We start from the raw sequence: 23219 nt of genomic DNA on the forward strand, positions 1-23219 counted from the left end.
TCACAGGTTTATCCTTGCCCATCAGGGGCAGGAAGCAGCCACGTCATTTAGCAGCTCGGCTGCTGTCATTGCACAGCTTTTTATATTGGTATGGCTACCAGCCAGCTGTCAACCAGGTTGAATGGCCACTGTAGCCAATAGCAAAGTAGATCACCCTATGGCACAACATGCAGATGAATATAACACACGTGATTTCAATGGTTGCTTCACTACTAGAGCCATCTGGATCCTTTCCTCGACCACCAGCTTTTCTGAACTGAGAAGATGGAAGTAATCCTTACAAAATACAGTTCCAGTCCCATAATTACCGCTGCCTCAACATACAGTAACATACTGTCCCCACACCCTCGACCCAACAGTTTCTATTCCCTCTGTCCTATTATTCCCTTCCCATTCTCATCTCCTACCCTGTTTATTTGCTGCCCTCTGCCAATGCATCCACCCATCTTTCCCTGTTCCTCTCCTTTTTTGTTCCTTCCCCCGCCACCCTTTTCCACAACATCCTGACACTGCACCTGCTGGCAGTCTAGTCCCTGCACATTCCACAAGATAGCATTCATCTCTCTCCCCACCGTACACCACTACACCTTCCACTTCCCCTTCCCTGCCCACTCCAGACTGCTGCTTGCATCACATGTGATATTCCATTCCAGCCCAAGATGCTGGAAATGGCAGTCGTGTGTGAGAGGTATGCTTGTTTTTGTTTGTGTGTGTGTGTGTGTGTGTGTGTGTGTGTGTGTGTGTGTGTGTGTTTCTCTTGACGTGTCTTCTTTATAGTAAGCAGAACTTCTTTACCTACATTGTTGACATTCCTACCTGGAGTTTCGATTATTTGACATAATAAATCAATTGATGAGGACTCCTTTCCTGACAGGCTGAAATACATGTAAGTTCAACCTGTCTACGAAATGGGCAAATGTGATTGGATGGCAAATTTCCACTCAATATTGATATTATTAATGTTCCTTAAATATTTGAGTGAACATTGCATAAGCAATCTGAAAATTACCAGTAAACCCCCAGTTAAAAAAAAAAAAAAATCAAACTCCTATGTATGAGACAGCATCAAACTTCTGATTACTTCACAAATGAGAAAGCGTGTTCAATATCTGTCATTAAACATGCAAGTGAGAAACAGATAGGAAAAAGATTGAAATTAAGTTGAAATTATCAAACACTGAATGAGTATAATTTGGGTAATTTGTGCTGTGTTTTAAGCAGAAGCAAGTTTTTCACACACTTCAATGTTTATGAAGTCATGTCTCCTCAAAATATGTCACAATTTTGCAGACACTTTCAATGGTAATGCGGATACTCTCTGCAAAATGTGTACAAATTGTCAGTGGTAAAGAACACGTCATGCTTGATGCAGCAGTTTAGCTGAAAGAACAGCGAATATGTAGTAACCAATAAATATTCTTTTTTGTTGTGTGTGTGTGTGGGGGGGGGGGGGGGGGGGGGGAGGGGCTCAGGGCAGGGAGAAATTTTTTTTATAAATGTTTGAAATTATGTGTAAAGTTTGTTGCAAATCACTAAGTGCTCTCATTCTCAAATACAAGATGAATAATGTCTGGGTAAATTAAGCTTTATGAGTTATGCTGCCTCAAGCTATAACCTCTAAATTATGACAGCATTTAATACTTTTAAATTTGGTCAATAATTATATTAAATATTGAGAATCAAACTTTTGTTGCCACTGGCAGACATTCAATAAGCAACCTGCAATTGGGACTGTGTGACCATGCCTCAGGTTAGCCATTTAAAAAAAAACAGATAACAAAACATAACAGTATTTTGAATAATCAACAGAGATTTAGAAAGGGGGAAAATACTGTGCATGCTCTTAACAAATTAATCACTAATGTAAGTAAATAACTGATAATAAGCTGTGCAATCCTATTTTTTGTGACCTCACTAAATTATAAGCTACTGCTTCACAAAATGGCTGTTAATGGTTTCCACAGAAAATTTTTAAGCTGGGTCTTATCCTAGCTCATAAACAGAAAGCAAGAGGTGAGAGAGCCTGTCCAAGTTGGAAGGAGATACAAGCAAGAGACACCTGTGATAGGTAGAATGGCCACTAAGAGTATAAGTGTTTTTATGTGTTTACTGCTGCTACCAGGCCTGGTAGTACATAGTGGTGTGAAGCATGTTAGATGTTGAGAGATCACAATGAATGACATGGAGACAATGCATACTCATGTAAGACACATCTGTGCCTGCTGTCTGAGAACAAATAATGAACTCCATGCACGATTCTGTATCCTATACAATTTGTTGGAGACTAGCAGCGGCCAGACCAGAGAATTACGTCCCATGTGTAGGCTGCCATTAACACCACAACACAGATGGCTGTATTTGGAACAGTGTCATGAGTAGGGAGCATGGACTGCTGATGAATGGCACTACATTGTGTTCAGAGATAAAATGTGGTCTGCTCTACCTCGGATGACTGTTTTTGGTGAATATGCTGTTGAGGTATTCCTGTGACCAGAATGATCCCCAGATGTGTTGCCGATACAATATGTGGGGTACCACATCATATCTCGTTTATACCCCTGTGCCAATATCCAGGATATCAAGGACGAGTTACAACAGTTGCAGGCCAGCTTACTTCAGGAGAGGATACAATAGTTTTATGATACCCTTCCCAACTGGACCAGTATATGAACAAAATCTTTTCAAAAAATTACATTCGTAATTTCATGCCAATGGTGGATTTGAGTGAAACACAGTCAGCATCCCTGCACTTGCAAGTGTTTAATGTGTAACTGCCAGAAGTTTCATTGTTGTGTGTCTGTTAGTTATTGTTCAGTGCTGTATTGAATAGAATGTCGTGTCGCACAGTTTACAAATTTCGAGATGGCAGAGTTAGAGGAGCTACACATCTGCATTAAATTTTGCATGAAACTCAGGAGAAGCTTTACAGAGATACATCAAATAATCCAGGAACACTATGGTGATGAATGATTAAGCTGCACTCAGTGTTACGAATGGTTTGCACAACTTAAAAATTGCCAGACAGAAGTTAAGGGTGATCCTTGTTCAGGATGTCCTTCGATGACTACTGATGATGCTCATGTCAAGAACGTCAATGAAACATTGTGGCCACGCGGGATTAGCCAAGCGGTCTACGGCGCTGCAGTCATGGACTTTGCGGCTGGTCCTGGCAGAGGTTCGAGTCCTCCCTCGGGCATGGGTGTGTGTGTTTGTCCTTAGGATAATTTAGGTTAAGTAGTGTGTAAGCTTAGGGCCTCATGACCTTAGCAGTTAAGGCCCAAGATTTCACACATATTTGACCATTTTTTTAAACATTGCATGCTAATTGAATAATGACTGTCTGAAAGATTGCACAAGAATGTAACATTTCAGTTAGATCATGTCATGAAATCCTGACACAGCATCTTGGAATGCATTGCATTGCCACCAAGTTTGCCCCATGGCTCATGTGTCAACACCAGACATGCTGACAGCTTCTTTTCTCTTTGAAGGATTAGTTCATCATGAATTCATGTCACAGGAACAAACTGTTAATTGATGGTACTATCGTTATGTGTTGCAATGACTGTGAGGAAATGTGAGAAGGAAAACAGCCTGAAATGTGGCAAGACAACTCATGGTTCTTGCATCATAATAATGCATCTGCATTTTCATCCTTGTTGGTGTATGACTACTGCACAAAAAATGATCTCACCCTCTGTACTCACCAGACCTGGGTCGTGTGGACATTTTTTTTTATTTCCAAAGTTAAAAACCCATCTGAAAGAATGAAGATTTACAATGATAGACAAGATAAAAGAAAATTTGCAGACAGCTCTTCATGTGATTCAGCATGAGGTGTACCAAGACTGCTTCCAGAAGTGAAAATCGCATTAGGGGAGATGTATCAGTTGTGGAGGAAACCATGCACAATGAGTAAAAGGTATGCAGAGAAGGATTTTGTGGATAAAGTTCTGGAATTTTTTTGAACAGAACTCATTTACAGACTAGAGGGGTGCAACATCATAGTGGTAAATGGAGACACACTGCCAGTTTCTTTGGAAATTTGACTCAATTCTGTAATCACTGAAAGAACACCACATCCTCTCAACCCACAAAGTTTTATTTCATTTCCTCCTTCCTTTCTGGCTGCTTCATATTTTTGCCACATACTGAATATTACAGTTACATTACAAAGCAAAGAATTGATTACTGCAGACTGTCAAATTTCTTGGAGTTACTATAAACAAAAACTTGTCAAGAGCTGATCGTGTGGACTGAAGATTGAAACAGTTTTGTTTATGCAATGAGAGTTTTAAATAAAGTAACTTGCTTAGCTGTGAAGAAAATTGTTTATCATGCAATGTTTGTATCATTTGGTAGATATAGCATAACCATTTGAGTTACTGAAATAGAAAATGTCTTCAGAGCGTTTAAGCTACAGAAAGAACTCATCAGAGCTATGACAGGAACACACAATGAGCAATTATGCAAACCATTATTCAAAAACCTTGATTTAATAACGATTCTTTGTGTATCCCATTTGAGCTAAAAAAAAAACCATAGCTCTTCAGAGCAAATTCTTTCACACATGCTTATGGAATAAGGCATAGACCAGACTACATATTGCCTTGTCACAGACTTAGTTTTTCAGAGAATACCTCATATTACATGGCTTTGAAGATAAGCTAAGCTATGAAATGTGATCAAATTTAAAGGACTGCAAGTTAGAAACTGCAGAGGCAAACACCAAAACATCTTAAAAGGCAAATGTTTCAGAAATAAGGAAGACAAATAGCTGATCTCAGTTTTTTTATTACCTTTGTGTATGCGTGTGTTGTCTTTCAACAGATGTGGTTGTTCTTTGTATAAATACCATATTTATAAACTACAGAAGCAAACACTGAAAAATGTTTAAGCTGAAAATGTTATTACAGTGTGGAAAGTTTTAAGAAAGAGGAAGATACATAACACCTACTTAGCTTTTTATGTTGTAATCAGTGTGTGCACGTGCGCACGCATGTGTGTGTGTGTGTGTGTGTGTGTGTGTGTGTGTGCAAGCAGGCATACATTCATGCATGTATTGTGTGTGTGTGTGTGTGTGTGTGTGTGTGTGTGTGTGTGTGTTTGGAATACAGAAGTCAGTTAAGTTCACATGTTTTGCATATTTTCATCCACTGAGGTCATTTGGGATAATATTCTGGGGTGACTCCTCGTTTAGGCAAAAATATTTCAAAGGCACTTTCTGCATCTTGTCTATTGTTTTGCTTGTGATCATGGCTACTCTCAAGAAAAAACAAATGAGAAAAAATTTACAAACATTTAAATTAGTGTTTGATGTTATATTTTTAAATGTCAGAATATTTATTTGCTATTACCAGACCGCATTTCATATATTCTCTACATTGGGTGATGTCTGTTATTGTGCTGTCCAAATAATAGAATTCATCTATAACTTTAAGTGGCTTATTTCCTAATCTAATCCTCTCAGTATCATAAGATTTAATTTTACTTTTGTTGATGTTTATCTTATAATCTGGTTTGAAGGTGCTATTTATTCTGTTCAACTGCTCTTCTAAGCCCTTTACATATCTAACAGAATTGCAATGTCATTGCCAAAGAACAATTTTTTTTTCTTCTTCTTGAACTTTAGTTCCTTTTCCACACTTCTTCTTGATTTTCTTTATTGCTTTTTCAGTGCACAGATTGAAGAACACTGGGGATAAACTATGACCACGTATCACTTTCTTCTCAAATACTGCTTTCCTTACATGTTTTTAAACTCTTATAATTGCAACTTGGTTTCAATATAAGTTGTAGATAAACTTCCACCCCTTGCATGTTATGGCCACTATCTTCAGAATTACAAAGAGTGCAATCCATTCAATATTGTCAAAAGATGTCTCTGTATCTACAAATGATATGCATGTAGGTTTCCTTTCTTCAATCTATCTTCCAAGGTAAGTTGTATGGTCAGTACTGCCCCACAAGCTCCTATATTTTACAAGAGCCCAACTTGATCTTTTTATAGGTTGACTTGTATCAGTTTTTAAATTCTCCAGTAAAAAATAGGTGTCAATATTTTGCTGCCACGACTATTAAAAATTATTTGGTAGAATTCACATCTATCAGTGCCTACCTTCACTGGAATTGGAATTACTAAATTTTTCTTGGAGTCTGAGGGTATTTTGCCCTTCATATATCTTGCATACTAGATGGAACAGTTTTTTTCGTTGTTGGTTCTCATAGGCTCTCAATAATTCTAAGGGAATATTGTCCATTCAAGGAGCATTACTTCAACTTAAGTCTTTCAGTGCTCTGTCAAATTATTCTTGCAGTGTCATATTTTTCCTCCAATCTTAATCTACTGACTCTTCCATTCTGTAATATTCTCTTCAAGCTCCATTTCCCTTGTGTAGTCTTTCTACATATTCCTTCCACTTTTCAGCCTTTCCTATTCTTGCTTAATATTGTCTTGCAATCTGAGCTCTTCATTTCCATATATGTGTCTCACTTTTCACCAAAGTTCTCTTTTATTTTCATATAGGTGGAATCTATCTTTCCCATACTCATGCTTGCTTCGACAGCTTCAGATTTCTCCTCTTGCCATTCCTGCTTTTCCATGTAGCATTTACTGCCTATCTCATTTTCTTTAGGCTTCTAGTGTTATCTTATGCCTGCTTAATTTGCTGAATTTTTATATTCTGTAAATTTACGAGAGAAGTGCAGGCCATTACTTACTTTCAGGAAAAATGTCAGTACCACCGACACACATGTAACTAAATCCACTATTCTAGCTTTTGGAACCAACTGTTCTTTCCTCTGGCAGGACAGAGGGATGGATCTGGAAAGTTAAGAAAAACAGGCAGGTCACTCAGACTTCAGGATGAAAGGGATATACCTGTTATCCTGTGATCTCAGTGACCTACTCTTCTGCTTTAACCTTCCCCAACACACCCACATCTGCTCTGAGGAAAGAGCTACTGGTTCCAATAGCCAGGATAGTGTATGTGGGTAGGCACACCACTGACATTATCCTGAAGTAAGTACTAGTCAGCAATTCGCCCTTTGAAGTTTACTTAATACAATTTTCTCTTCTGTCAATATACTGAGTGTATGACGATGCATAGCCAATAGAAATGCAATGTAATGCACAAGGATACAATGTAATAATTTGTAAGGTAGCTGAACCACAAAGTGACACAGCTTTGCAAGAAGTGTTACAAGACTCTAGTATAGCAATAATGAAATTCCAGGATGGAACAATTTGTAAAATATGGGAAAGGCAACATCTCACCTCTAGAAGACCAATGTGTGTCGAAAGACGGAACTAACAGAAAAGAGGGTTACCTAGCTTTCGGGACTTTTTTTCTACTACAGAGTACACACACACACACACACACACACACACACACACACACACACATACATACTCAAAAGTACGCCACCATGGCGACAATGATTATTGACTATTGAGAGAAGTTACCTACGCTGACATATGTAGGAGTGGTTTGGGAGTGACACTTTAGGCACGTAGGTGATAGCAAGGAACTTCAAGATAGGATCAGAAAACACAGATGACTCAGTGGATGCATCAAAATGAAAGGTGTTTTCATGGGGTAGAGCATAAGAGAGAGGGAGGTGAGAAGAGTCAGAGAGGAAGGTGAATACAGAGATTGAGTGGGGGAAGGGAGGTAGAGCAGTGGGAAAGAGTGAGCAGGGTGACAGAGAGAAAGAGAGGGGTGGGTGGGTGGGTATGGGTGGAAGAGTGGTCAGAGAAGGTAGTACACAATCTGGATGGGAAAATGGTGTGACACCAATGGCAGAAGAAAAAATGGAAAAGGTAAGGAGAGATAGTGGGAAACAGCTTAGTGGGGGTTTAGGTCAAGGGGATTGCAAAACCGCAAGATATGCTGGAGAAAGAATTCCCATTCGTAGTTAAAACAAACCTGTTCTGCAAGTGAGTATCCAGATGGCACACATAGTGAAGAAGCTGTTAAAGTCATTTAGGCTATGCTGTGGAGCACAGCAAGTTCAGCATTTAGATGGTCAACATTGTGATTAGCCACAGTTCAGCAGTGACCATTCATGAGAGTAGACAGCCAGTTACAAGTCATGAGCATAGAGAATGCTGCACAGTGATTGCACCATAACTGATTTATAACATGATTCCTTTTACACATGGTCCTGCCTTTTATAGGATAGTAACTACCTCAGAAATGGACTGTAGTATGAGGGAGTGGGAAGGTATATGGGAACTGTCTCCTACCTGGGACATCTACAAGGGAATGACCCATGGATTGCAAGACTGGGAGCAGGATTGTAATAGGAATGGACAAGGATGTTCTGCAGTTTCAATAGGGGTGAGAATACTACTTTGAGCATTGTGGGTAGGATTTTGGTCAGGATATTCCTCATCTCAGGTCATGATGAAAGGTAACTGAAGTCCTAGTGGAAGATATGGTTGAGCTTTCCAAAGCCAGGGTGATACTGGGTGATCAGAGGAATGCCAGTTGGTGGCTGGTTAACAGGTTTACTGGTGTCAGAGGAGCATATAGCACTGAATATTTGTTTGTGGATGAGATGGATAGTATATTATCTGTCAGTAACTACTGTGGCACATTATTGACATATTTACAAAACTTATGATTTCCACAGCAGATGTGGAATTCATGGATGGCAACACTGTAAGGAAGACTTTTGACAATGAACAGGTGACTGCTGTCATAGTGGAGGTACTGCTAGTGGTTGATGCACTTGATGTGAACAGATGTATTTATGGAACCATTTCAGAGATGGAGATTAACATGGTGGCTCACTGTCTAGATCATGAAAAAGTCATCAATGAATCTGGTCCAGACAAGGGGTTTTAAGTGTTGATTGGATATGAAAAATTACTTCAAATGGCTCATAAAAAAGTATTCACGGCAGTACCATGGATATGTTTATATATTGTGGGTTGGAATGTGCTTGGGCAGGGCCATTAGGAATGAGGTAGTGGGTCTGGTAACAGGGGGACACTGGGAAACATAGTATTCCATGGCCACAGGGTCATAAGCTTGGGGGAAGTTGGTGTACAAAGACTTTACATTCACAGTGACCAACAAGGGTTCTGATTCTAACAGGACAGGAACTGGGGAAAAGTGGTGAAAGGAAGAGCATTATCTTGCATACAGGAGAAGAGGTTATGGACAATAGTTTGGAAATGCTGGACAACAAAGGCAGAGGTCCATTCTGTGAGACAACTGCCAACAGCCACAATGGAACAAACAATAGGGTTTTTTGAGTATGTATAAGTTAGGATTAGTGGGCCTAGAAAGTACTGAGACCTCTGCAGGGGACAGAGTTTCGGCAAAAAGATTCGCAACAGTGTTACAGGATGAGTCTTAAGGAGCAATGTGATTCATGGAGAGAGGAGAAACCTTTTGGGGATATGGAAGACAGAGTAAGCCAGCAAGACATGGTTGAGGAGTTGCAAGCGGTTGATAGGAGGGTTGGATCAGACTTCCAGCCTCTTTATTGTCTAGAGGTAGTCCATTGCAGACATGAGACAGGAGTAGCTGGGACAGCTTTCTCAGATGGTGCTGGGAACTTTGTTCCAACTGTTGGAAGGTAAGAGTTTCTATTGCTGTGACAATGCTCACAAATTTTGGTCACAGCGTAAAAGGATTTTGCAAAAGGAGCAGGGCTGTTAATTATGGTCTGAACTTGGATTGCATAATTATGAAGGACCATATTGGTGATGTTGAGGGACTGGTGGAAATTGAAGTGAAGGCCCTTGCAGTAGGCTGAGGGACAACCTGGGATGCCAGTTTTAGTGGTAAGCCCATTAGGTGGGATACCATATGTCAGACAAGATTTCAGAAAAATGATATTTAATTGGAGGTTTGCTGGGGCAGAGGAGAATTTTTCAGAAATGCTGTAGGTAGAACACAAAGGTAATGGTGGTTGGATGATTGGGAGACAACAGGAGTGACTGGCTAAAATCCAGTCCCAAATACTATTCCTTAAATGCTGCCTAAACTATGGAATTCACCTAACTGCCTAATAAAAAAAAATCCTTTTTTCTTGTTCCCACTCCTCCTTTCACAATGACCTTCACATTTTCAGATTCTGCAAGTTCCTAACCCTCACAAATCTGGTACTGCAAAAACACATCTCCATGGCACAAGCAAACCCAGAACCACCTCTCCTGCATCTGCACAGTACTGCTACTGTGCAATCCCTGCTTCACACATCACATTTCTGAAATTGAATCCCTTGCTCTCCAGCACCTGGATGAACATTCCGAAAACCACCTCTATAGCAATTAATCCCACCTGGTGACATCCTACTGCCACCTCACAGTGGCCCTGACCAACCTGTACTTTACCCACAGTATTCCTTCTTGACTATACCTCACAGCATCTAAACCCTGCCTAGCCAACCTTTTCCAAAAATCTCTATCAACACTCCACCAAATTCAGAGCTGAAAAATGTCTGTAACACATTTGTTAACCTTTCCACCAAAATCCTCAGTTACACAGATGTTTCAACACTATCTGAAAGTCTCACCTTTAGCCTACACCCAAATTTCACCATGCTGGATTTTCCAAAGACCTATTCTCCTTCTCCCACTTCTTGGAATTAAAAATACTTCTTTGCCACCAATCCCTCCAACCAAAACCAACCTAATTCCAATACTGAACCCTACCTCCTCCAATTCATACCACCATCCAACCATGATTCTCCTCCCCTTCCAGGTGACCACCCACTGGCCACCTTCAAGGAATTCTTTACCTCCAACATAGCCTCACTATCCTTCCCCAGGTCCCCTCCTCAGAACACCAACCTTTCAGCAAAGCAAGAATAGCCTCAAAACAATTCCTATTCTAATCATCCTACCTGTAGACAAAGGTTTCACCACTGTTGTTAAGAATCGCAGTGACTATATGGCAAAAAGCCTTTGGCAGTTATCGGGCTCCTCCACCTATAAACTCTGCCAGAGTGATGCCATCCCAGAAGTCCAACACAACCTTCAATCCCTGCTTAAAGCCTTAAGCTCTTCCCAGAAACTCTCCTCTGAATCCATTTCTCTCATCACCCCTATGACGCCTGCACATCCATCTTCTACATGTTCCTCAAAATCCATAAACCCAACAATCCTGGATGCCTCTTTGTGGCTGGTTATTGTGACCCCACTGAAAGAATTTTGGTCCTCATTGACCAGCACCTCCAAGAAATCACCAGTAATCTGGTCCCCCATGACAAACGCACCAACCACTTCCTTCACTGACCATCCACCAATCCCACCCCTTTACCTCCTGGATCCCTCACCAAATTTCATTGATGATGTCTTAAGGATCTGTACTTAGGGCCAAGACAATCTATCTTCATTCCTTCACAACCTTAACACCTCTCCCATCTGCTTCACCTGATCCTCCCCAAAACGGCATGCTACCTTCCTAGACATTGACATCCTCCTCTCTAATGGCTCTATCTGCAACCCTGCCCACATGAAATCCACCAACCACCAACAGTACCTGCATTTCAACAGCTGTCATCCCTATCACACCAAAACGTCCCTCCCATACAGCATGGCCACCTGAGGACAGCATAACTGCAGTGACAGGAACTGTCTTGCCCAGTATGCTGAGGGTCTCACCAAGGCCTTCACAGACATGCAGTATCCCTCAGACCCAGTCTGCAAACAGATCTACAGTGCCATTTCCCCTCACACCCCCAAGAACCAGCCTCTTCATCTCCCAATAGCATCACCGACTGGAACAACTGAACCGTATGCTCCGATAGGGCTTTGATTATCTATCTACACACCTTGAAATAAGGGACATTCCATTCTCATCTCCCACCCTCTTTGTTTGCTGCCCTCTGCTAATGTACCTACCTATCTTTCCCCAGTCCTCTTCTTTTTTGCTCTGTTTTCCCCACCTCCTTGCCCCACAACCTCCTGACACTGCGCATGTTGGCACTCAAGTCCCTACACACTCCACCAGACAGTGCTCCACCTCCCCTTCCACCACCTGTACATTACTATCTCCTCCCCCTTCCCAGCCTCCTGCAGATTGCTGCTTCCATTCTGCATGTGAAGTGTGCTAGCTTGTGTGAATGAATGGCTTGCATTTTTCTTTTTCTGGTGAAGACTGTGGCAAAAACTTTGTGTAAGTGTCTTTTAATTGTGCCTGTCTGCAGCTTAATACGCCACCTTTATCATAAGCAGCACTCTACCTTTTCCTACATCGTTGGAGTGACTGAAACAAAGTTAAAAATAAGAGGTGAAAAAATATTGAAGTATAACAGAAATAAATGGTAGATACTATAAAGGAAGTTAGAAGGAAGGTCATAACATGTTTTCACAGAAAAAACAAGTAGAAATGGGCTCGTAAATAAATATGCTCAACAATAATAATAATAATAATAATAATTTTATGTGGCTCTGTGGCCTGGTGCAAGTCTTTCAGTAAACTGACATATGCAACAGAAAGCAAAAACATGCAATCATACAATATGATCCTACTGCCCAGTTCAACAAAGACCAAAAAGATGCTGACTGGGGGAACAATTGTGTAGTCACAAATTTTGTACACTGGTAGGGGGGAGTATAATGAACAACACACTAAAAATCCTGACAGAAAGGATTTGTGTGTTGGGGAGTGAAATTTTCATGCTTTTCTTGAATAACTCAAAAACTGCACCTTATAGTGAAAATGTTTCCAGCACAAAATTAAACTACAGTTAATTATCTACAAAAGAGATCCTATTCATTTTATCTCTAGGAGCAATAGTTTCCATGTTGCTGGGGATGGAAAAAATCACAGATAATTAAAAATATTCTTTAAATAGCATAAAATTAATATCTGTCTTCAAGCGAAGTGTGTTGAAAACAAATTATCAAAATTAACACCTAAGCTAACATTACACAGGTCACTGACATCATCACACTTACAATCGAAGTACGACGGAAGGTAGATCATAGAATTTCCCACTAACATTACACAGGTCGCTGACATCATCACACTTACAACTTAAACTCTTTACAGCAAAGGAGTTTTACATAAAAGATTACTTAAGGGTTCATTGTCGCCAGTCAGCTTTAACAAATAGCAGTTTTTATGATTTTTTTAAACTGATGAAGCAATCAGCATGAATTATTTTTCACATTATTTATTGATTCTTGGACAGCATTTTCTGATTTTTTTAAAGAAATTCAGTCATCACTAAGTGATTCACTGTGCCTGCAACCCATTCCATCAGCTTGAGATACGGTGTCTCTCGAATTTTTTATTTTAATTTATTCATTAGTTATTTCCAAAACAGTGAGCTGAAACATATGACAAAATTACATCTTTTCTTGAAATGTCCACCATTTTATTATTTTTTCAAGTTTAGAAAAACTGTGCTATTAGTTTGTGCATAATATCCTACAGATTAACATTTTTTTTTGTTTTTGTTTTTTATTTCAGATAAGATTTGTAGATTACAGGACTTTCATCATGGACACACCTCATTTTGGGCAAAGCAACTTTTAACTCATCTGATTGGGGGCCTAATGATGACTGAATTTCTTTAAAACATTAAAAATGTCCAAGAATCAGTAAAATGTGCAAATTGATTTATGTTGATTGCTTCATTAAATTTTACCAAAAAATTGTAAAAATTGCTTATTTTACATGCTGACTGAGGAGAGTGGACCATTAAAAACTGGAACTAAGTACCGATTCAATAAACTGAAAATAATTCCACTATATAAATACAAGCTCAGTGAAGTTATTTTGTCTACTCACATCAGACAATTGAATAGGAAATGCTGTGGAGATATAAGTTGTCTGTAAGCTGAAAAGTGAGCAGCACTTGTAGTGAGGGAAGTTGCATTTCCTGGAAGAATACTACAGATAATGTACAGGATGACTAAGGATCAATTTCCCTTCTAACAGTGTTGAATAGTCTGCGGACATTTAAGTACATCCCCCACTCCTCCCTCCCCGCAGTATGTCTGCACATGTCATAAGGTGCACTGTTAAGGGTTAGTATAACATTGTGAAACACAATGCAGTTGCTACTTGTGATGTAGCGGAGTAGATAGAGAAGGAAATCATATGCTCAATTTTCAGTTTGCAGACCTATGGAGAAGGAGAGTGCATGAACATAATCCAGTACCCTATCTTCCCTCAGTTTCCTGACCTCCAACCCCACCTTTCCACTCTGTTACACCCACAGAACACAATTTATAACTTAATATGGTTCTACTGCACTTACATTTGGTACACACATGCAATATTTGTTCTTAAGCCACTGCATTTAAAGATAAACATTAATTTTATACTTATAAAACAATATAAAAATACCACTTTTTCCACCCCCTGCAACATGCAAGCTAAAAAAAAAAAAAAAAAAAAAACAGTACCTTTAAATGACCCCTCCGCTGACACACACACTCCATCAGTAAGGATTTTAGTATCTTGTTCATGGCACTCTCTCCTATCACTATACAAAAGTATTTACTACATGAATTTTTCCCCTAATTTTCCTTCGTTGACTGGATTGAAAAATGAACACTTGAAATGGCTTACAGTTAAGTTTTGCAGCAAATTAGCATAGCATAGAGTATGTTAAAGTATTATAGAATGGAAAGTGCACTGGACATAGTGAGACTGGGAACCTGTGATATGGCACTTATTAATGTGGAAAAAGTGCACTGGACATCGTGAGACTGGGAACCTGTGGTATGGCACTTATTAATGTGGCTGGACCTTTTTGAGGCCAGGGTGATACTGGCTGGTCAGAGGAGTGCTAGTCGGTGGCTGGATAACAGATTTACTGGTGTCAGAGAAGGAGATGGCACAGAAGATTTGTAATCATCCTCTCCTCCCACCCAGTCATCCCCTGGTAATCGTTGAAGGATTCCTCGCTTCAAACTTGGCCTCACCTTCCTATCTTAAATCCTTCTCTAGTGTATCTAACATCGCTCTTATAGAATACACAGTTGTCATTATCTCATAAATTCAGACTCTATCATACTTCCCATGGACAAAGTCTACACCACTGTGGTCATGAGTCTTAGTAACTATGTGACTCAAGGTCTTCGTCAACTTTCTGACACCTCTGCATACAACTTTATGACCATGATACCATTGACAAGTGCAACATGACCTCCAGCAGCTCCTTTTCCATCCCAAAACCTGAAACCTGAATCCATCTCCCTTCTCACACCAGCAACCTCCCACACTCACACCTTTTACCCACTCCCCTAAATCCACAAACCCAAACTCCATGGGTCTCCCAACTGACTGCCCTATTGTTGATGGGTACAATGCTCTGTCAGAATGAACCTCTGCCTCTTTTGATCAACACCTCTAAACTGTTGTCCATATACTCCCATCCTACATCCAAGCCATTGCCCAGTTCCTTAACCGTTTTCCCACAGTTCCCACCCTGTCACCACTAGACTCCTTACTATGGATCCAATGTGGTCACAGAGTAACATCCCCTATACCCATGCCATTCAGTCATGGAATGCTACCTTTCCCAGAGTCCTCCTGATATCAAACCTACCTCCTCTTTTCTGATCCTTCTGGTCAACCGCATCCTGACTGACAATTATTTTATTTCTGTAGGCCTAATCTATGAAGAAACCCATGGCATTGCTGCAGATACCCACATGTCACCTTTGTGTGCCCAATTATGGAGAAAATATTCCTATTGATCAATGCCAAAAACCCCTTTTCTGGTTAAGATTCAATGATGACATTTTCATTATCTGAATTCATGACAGAGACAGTCTTTGCTCTTCCCTCCAGAACCTCAGCACCTGCTCACATATGAAGTGCACCAATCACCAATAATACCTCCTCTTTGACAGCTGTCACCCATTCCATGTGAAAAAGTCTTTTCCTTATAGCCTCCCCATCCGTGGATGTCGCATCTGTAGTGGAAAGCTCTCAATATATACTAATAACCTCACTCACCAGCATCTTTACCAACAGACAATCTTTTGTCCAGCTTATACCCAAACAAGTCTTCAATGCCATCTGCTCCTCTGAGAACAGGAAACCTCCTAACCATCCACTGACCGGCATTCCTCTGATCACCCAGTATCGCCTTGGTCTGGAAAAGTTCAACCACATCCTCCAAACAGCTTGAATTACCTCTTGTCATGCCCTGAGATGTGGAATATCCTACCAAAAATCCCACCCACTATCCCCAAAGTAGTTTTCAGTTGCACACCCAACCTACAGAATATCTTCTCCATTCCTACTATAATACTAGTCCCAATACTGAACATGATAGGTCATTTCCATACACCCACCAGCCACATCTTATCACAGGCCAGTAAAAGGCAGGGCTACATATGGAAGCAGTCATGTTATATATCAGCTGTGCTGCAATTACTGTATGGCACTTTATGTGGGCATGACAAGTAACAAGCTACCTACTCACATGAACGGCTATCACTAAACTGTGGCCGTCTGCAAATTTAATCATCTAGTTGTTGAACATGCTGCACACCAAAACGTAAATGACTTCAACAGCTATTTCACTGCATGGGTCATTTGGATACTCCCAACCAGAACTAGTTTCTCGGAACTACAAAGATGGGAACTGTCTCTCACAATCCTCCTGGCCTAAATCTTTGCTAACTTGTTCCTACTCCCTCATCTTAAGTTTTCATTTTCATCTTCTTTCCACAACACTCCTTCTCCACCCAGATCACACACTGCCTTCTTCAATCACCCCTCCTCCCCACCCCCGCCCCCTCCCTCATCCAATGTAGGCATTTCCTCTCTCCCCCTTTCCCCTCTCTCTCCTCCTCCTCTCCATTGTCTCTCTTCATCCTCACCTCTCCCCCACCCCTCCATTTCCCTCTCTCCCTCCTCCTACATCTTTTCTAGCTCCAGCCTCTGTACTCTCTTTGTCTTGATGTACAACTGCAGAGTCATCTGTCCAAAGACCTGTCTCTTTCCCACTACCTCCTCCTTGTGTCCTTCCCTACTCCCTAACCACATTAGCTCAGGCAACTGCTTTCAATAACTGAATATCAATAATCAGTCTTACAATGCTCACAGGAGCATGTATTTGGGTGTCTGTATGATTGTATGTGTGAACATGTGTACTTTTGCTAGAAAAAGAGACAGTGCTCGAAAGCAAGTATGAATGCTGTTTTCTGTTACATGGATCTCTGCTGCATGCATCAATCTGCTACAGCTGAATGGCCTTATTTTATGTACTGCTCCATCCAAGCATTTCCATTACCATTATGAAATAAAAATGTTATTTACTTCATTCTTCCATTGTAAGTAATCCAATGAATCTTTTTATCATATCAGATAATATAAAAGTCTGATGCTAAAAATAGTTTTTATTGTTCATAGCAAAGGTATGAAATCAGGCTAACTTTAACATTATCAAATTGCAAGACTTGAAAGAAATCACCAAAATAATAACAATAACTCCTTCTAATCTCCCTTCTACATCAATTATATACAAATAGTATGAGAAATGAGGCTATCATTTCTGAAAATTTTGCTATTTTTGTTTGACATACAAATTACCCATTGCATAAAATCAACTGAAAACTTCACACTTCTTAGTTTGATAAAAATTCATAAAGTGCAATTCCAGACAAATAATGATGGGCCAAAAGTATCAGGGAAAAAAGTGTGATAAACCATTACTTGCTGAAATATATCACACAACAATTTATCTGTAAATTGTTAATTAGATAGTTAGAAAACTAAATTTTGTATATCTTACAACTAAGAGTATATTCTGCTATATTGAAATAGGCACAAAGCTGCTTCACTATTTAGTGAATTTTAATCACTTTATTATAATTAATGCTGGTATTATAACAATTTTTTTTGTTTCTTTTGTTTTGTTTTTACATTACCTCAATAATAGTCTGTCCAAGAAAATCATCTGACTCTCGTGTAAGTTTCTGCCTCAGTTTGGATTTGAGATCATTATCTTCATCCCACACTCGGACTTTGATACGATCTGATGAGTTGTGACATTCACTGTAATAAGTAATTTGAATGTTTCTCTCCTTGTTGATGTTATACAACTGATATGATAAACATTTATTTGGAACTACATTAACACATTTCTGGCTATGTATTCATTTGTTGGAGCAATTTAAATATTTTTTACTAAATAATGTTCAATACTATAAACGTATACACTTCAATCAGAGATGTAAATAGTTGCTATCTGACATTGATCAATATAAACCAAATAAAACAGAAAGGGAAAAATATATAAAGCATTAACAAACAAATGAAAGAAGGTATGTGGAGACAAATACAAAACGCACAGCAAAAAAGTGCTATTTAAATGGATATGCCTTATTCACTCCTGTTTTATTGTGGAAAATACATGTTAGTTCTAAGCTTTACACGCGAGTATTCTTATTGATCATAAAAATCTCATTGGTATTTAATATCTTTTACAGAATATCTTTATTTAATGTTATGTAATTACTCAGTATTCTGAATCGTGAAGTGATATAAGGAAGTGCCCTACACAGATTTCTGGTAGTCGGGAGCCAGAGGTTTATTTTCCATTCCAAACTATCTAGGTTTATCTTTAATTTATTTTATTTATGATTGATATTATACAACAAGAGATAACATTTATTACAAAATTCACCGTAGTTAACAACACTAATAGTCTGAATACTGAGGAAGAAAATAAACTACTGCTGAAAAGAAAAATGAATTCCCCTCATATGACACCCAGCAAAACATGTTATGCACAAGAGAGAGGAGAAAGCACCTGCTGTTTAATGACTGGAACTGCAACTGGAACCATTCCATATCAAAATAAATGGCCAATGATGAGAGATGTCCAACTACTAATTGTTACCATCTGATTCCTTTATACTACCATCAGTACTATGACAAATTCATTAACTAGTACACAGATGATTTTTTGAGATATGGAAACAACTGGCAGTCTCTATTTTTAAGTTCTGCCTTTAAAATACACAAAGGGCAGAGAGTGATACCTCATACAGGTCTTTGTTAAACAACGATTAATCCCAACTTAGTCTCAACAAGATGGGGTCTTAAGATATAATGGACTGAACATAAATTCAGTGATGAAGCATTATGACATACTATAATCACATAAATGAAAAATGATGGTTCCCACATTACAAATGGAGGCAGCATTAAAAATATTGGATAAACTTGAAGGCAGCAATACTGCCGGGCTGTTACTGGCTGGATTACCTTATCGTCTGACTCCTGTGGTATTGAATGAGCTACCAGTGGATATATGAGTATATGAACGCAGTGATTACCTGAGTGTTGTGTACACTGTGAATAGGTAACAGAACCTTGCAGTCATGCAACAGAAAGCAAGGATACAGATCTCTATGGCATGAACACAGGACCCTGACAATGTTAGCACAATAACAGACTATAATAACAGGTCTTCACAAAAAACTTCCGGGCTGATAATAACAGGTCTAAGATATTAGTTCAACTTATGATAACCATCATACTTGACCATGCAATACATTGGTGGAAAGTACATCAGAATATGTCATCAATTCCAAACAACTATGCTTCAGCTTGTGAAACAAGTCTGAGTGCAATGATGTTTGATCACTGGTGAAATAAACGTAGTGGCTTCGAGACAGGCAAAGATCACTGGTGAAACAAATGTAGTGGCTTCCAGACAGGAGAGTCATGTAACCCAATGACCTGTGTCAGATTCACAATTTTTTACATTTTCCCCACTGTGGTGAATAATCTACACAGATGCCCAATAAAGATGGCCATACAACCTAATGTCCAGTCTTCATTTTCCACCATGCATTGATGGAGCCAACTGCTAAGTTACTGTACAGACAGATCTAGTTCCCTTCTCACAGTTTTGGTGTGGTATTCCTGTAAGATAACACTTTATCACATTGCATTTTTATTCAATGAACCATGGATACAACAATTTCTGCAGCATTATCACCACTATGTTAATGATTGAACATACATGACACTCAATTGACCAGAAAATCATACTTCAGATACAAAAGATAAACTTGCATCCGGGTCATCAGGAGAGGTATGACCTATCAGGATGGGGGTTCAAGCACGAGGTTAGGAAGAGATACATTTTCAGTGAGTGGAGTGGGCAGCATAATTCTCTTTTGGAATGTGTGAGAATGTTTATGGAGAGAATATATCTCGAGCCAAGACTCAGCAAGAGATAATCACAATATCAATCAATGACATCTAACAAAGGAACAACTGAATCATGTTTTCCACCTAAGTTGCATTACATGCCTGCCTGTGCATATGCCACTAATATTCCAGATCCAAGACTCACGTGACACATTGTTGCATAGGTCACATACCTACAGCAGACACAAGTGTAGCACCTCTTCTATGCAACTACCCACCACCATCTACTATTAGGGCATTGCCACGCACTCAATATTTTGTCAATATCAGACACATCAGAATTTGGTTGCGAAAACACACTTGACCTCTTAGCCACAAACAATCCAGAGCTGATAGAGAGCATCATGACTGATACAGGGATTAGTGATCACAAGGTCGTTGTAGCTAGGCTCAATACAGTTTCTTCCAAATCCACCAGAAAAATAATTTTATTTAAAAAAGTGGATAAAGTGCCACTAGAAGCCTTCCTAAGAGACAATCTCCATTCCTTCCGAACTGACTGCGCAAATGTAGACGAGATGTGGCTCAAATTCAAAGATATAGTAGCAACAGCAATTGAGAGATTCATACCTCATAAATTGGTAAGAGATGGAACTGATCCCCCGTGGTACACAAAACAGGTCCGAACGCTGTTGCAGAGGCAACGGAAAAAGCATTTGAAGTTCAGAAGAACACAAAATCCCGAAGATTGGCTAAAATTTACAGATGCGCGAAATTTGGCATGGACTTCAATGTGAGATGCCTTTAATAGGTTCCACAACGAAACATTGTCTCGAAATTTGGTAGAAAATTCGAAGAAATTCTGGTCGTATGTAAAGTACGCAAGTGGCAAGACGCAGTCAATACCTTCCCTGCGCAGTGCTGTTGGTACTGTTACCAACGACTGTGCCGCTAAAGAGTTATTGACGCAGTTTTCCGAAATTCCTTCACCAGGGAAGATGAATGGAATATTCCAGAATTTGAAACACGAACAGCTGCTAGCATGAGTTTCTTAGAAGTAGATACCTTACGGGTTGCTAAGCAACTCAAATCGCTTGATACGGCCAAGTCTTCAGGCCCAGATTGTATACCGATTAGGTTCCTTTCAGATTATGCTTATACAATAGCTCCCTACTTAGCAATCATATACGACCGCTCGCTCACTGATAGATCTGTATCTACAGATTGGAAAATTGCGCAGGTCGCACCAGTGTTTAAGAAGGGTAGTAGGAGTAATCCATCTAACTACAGACCTATATCATTGACATCGGTTTGCAGTAGGGTTTTGGAGCATATACTGTATTCAAACATTATGAATTACCTCGAAGGGAATGATCTATTGATACATAATCAGCATGGTTTCAGAAAACATCGTTCTTGTGCAACGCAGCTAGCTCTTTATTTGCACAAAGTAATGGCCGCTAATGACAGGGGATCTCAAGTTGATTCCGTATTTCTAGATTTCCGGAAAGCTTTTGACACCGTTCCTCACAAGTGACTTCTAATCAAGCTGCGGGCCTATGGGGTATAGTCTCAGTTGTGCGACTGGACTCGTGATTTTCTGTTAGGAAGGTCGCAGTTCGTAGTAATAGAAGGCAAATCATTGAGTAAAACTGAAGTGATATCAGGTGTTCCCCAGAGAAGCGTCCTGGGACCTCTGCTGTTCCTGATCTATATAAATGACCTGGGTGACAATCTGAGCAGTTCTCTTAGGTTGTTCGCAGTTGATGCTGTAATTTACTTTCTAATAAGGTCATCCGAAGACTAGTATCAGTTGCAAAGCGATTTAGAAAAGATTGCTGTATGGTGTGGCAGGTGGCAGTTGACGCTAAATAACGAAAAGTGTGAGGTGATCCACATGAGTTCCAAAAGAAATCCATTGGATTTGATTACTCGATAAACAGTACAATTCTCAAGGCTGTCAATTCAACTAAGTACCTGGGTGTTAAAATTACGAACATCTTTAGTTGGAAAGACCACATAGATAATATTGTGGGGAAGGCGAGCCAAAGGTTGTGTTTCATTGGCAGGACACTTAGAAGATGCAACAAGTCCACTAAAGAGACAGCTTACACTACACTCATTCGTCCTCTGTTAGAATATTGCTGCGCGGTGTGGGATCCTTACCAGGTGGGATTGACATAGGACATCGAAAGGGTGCAAAAAAGGGCAGCTCTTTTTGTGTTATCACGTAATAGGGGAGAGAGTGTGGCAGATATGATACATGAGTTGGGATGGAAGTCATTAAAGCAAAGACGTTTTTCGTCATGGCGAGATCTATTTGCGAAATTTCAGTCACCAACTTTCTCTTCCGAATGCAAAAATATTTTGTTGAGCCCAACCTACACAGGTAGGAATGATCATCAAAATAAAATAAGAGAAATCAGAGCTTGAACAGAAAGGTTTAGGTGTTCGTTTTTCCCCCGCGCTGTTCGGGAGTGGAATGGTAGAGAGATAGTATGATTGTGGTTCAATGAACCCTCTGTCAAGCACTTAAATGTGAATTGCAGAGTAGTCATGTAGATGTAGATGTAGATGTAGATGTAGATGGTTGATATAGTGGCTGCTTTATAACATACTCCATTTTGAACTGATTCCCCCACCCCCTTGCTTTCCGCCACATCCCTCTTTTCCCTCCCTCATGTCTGCTGAACTCAACAGGCAGAAACTTTTCCTGAAACATATATCTCATTTCTACAGGAAAATTTAGCATCTATTTTTGGCAACATACACACTTTTTTTTCTTTTTGTTTGTAAATGATTAGATGTGCTAATATAAAACGTCATGCTTTATGAGTGAAGATGGTTGTTGTTATGCTGTTGTGGTCCTCAGTCCAGAGACTGGTTTGATGCAGCTCTCCAAGCTACTCTATCCTGTGCAAGCTTCATCATCTTCCAGTACATACTGCAACCTACATCCTTCTGAATCTGCTTACTGTATTCATCTCTTGGTCTCCCTCTACAATTACTACCATCCATACTGCTCTCCAATACTAAATTGATGATCCCTTGATGCCTCAGAACATGTCCTACCAACCGATCCCTTCTTTTAGTCAAGTTGTGCCACAAATTTCTCTTCTG

The 23219-nt window shown here is 39.7% G+C and overlaps 1 protein-coding gene across 1 annotated transcript in view; it reads right to left on the reverse strand.

Moving 5' to 3' along the window:
• The window catches only part of LOC124622251 (protein unc-13 homolog C), a gene marked incomplete at its 5' end in the record, with an annotated part of 692708 nt that overhangs the window by 277076 nt on the left and 392413 nt on the right, over positions 1-23219 (reverse strand). Inside the window, one exon of the mRNA XM_047147909.1 lies at positions 17864-17990. Within this exon, the coding sequence (XP_047003865.1) occupies positions 17864-17990 (127 nt within the window). The remainder of the gene's footprint in view (positions 1-17863; positions 17991-23219) is intronic.

Source organism: Schistocerca americana, chromosome 7, assembly GCF_021461395.2.
Source record: "Schistocerca americana isolate TAMUIC-IGC-003095 chromosome 7, iqSchAmer2.1, whole genome shotgun sequence".
Classification (NCBI taxonomy): domain Eukaryota; kingdom Metazoa; phylum Arthropoda; class Insecta; order Orthoptera; family Acrididae; genus Schistocerca; species Schistocerca americana.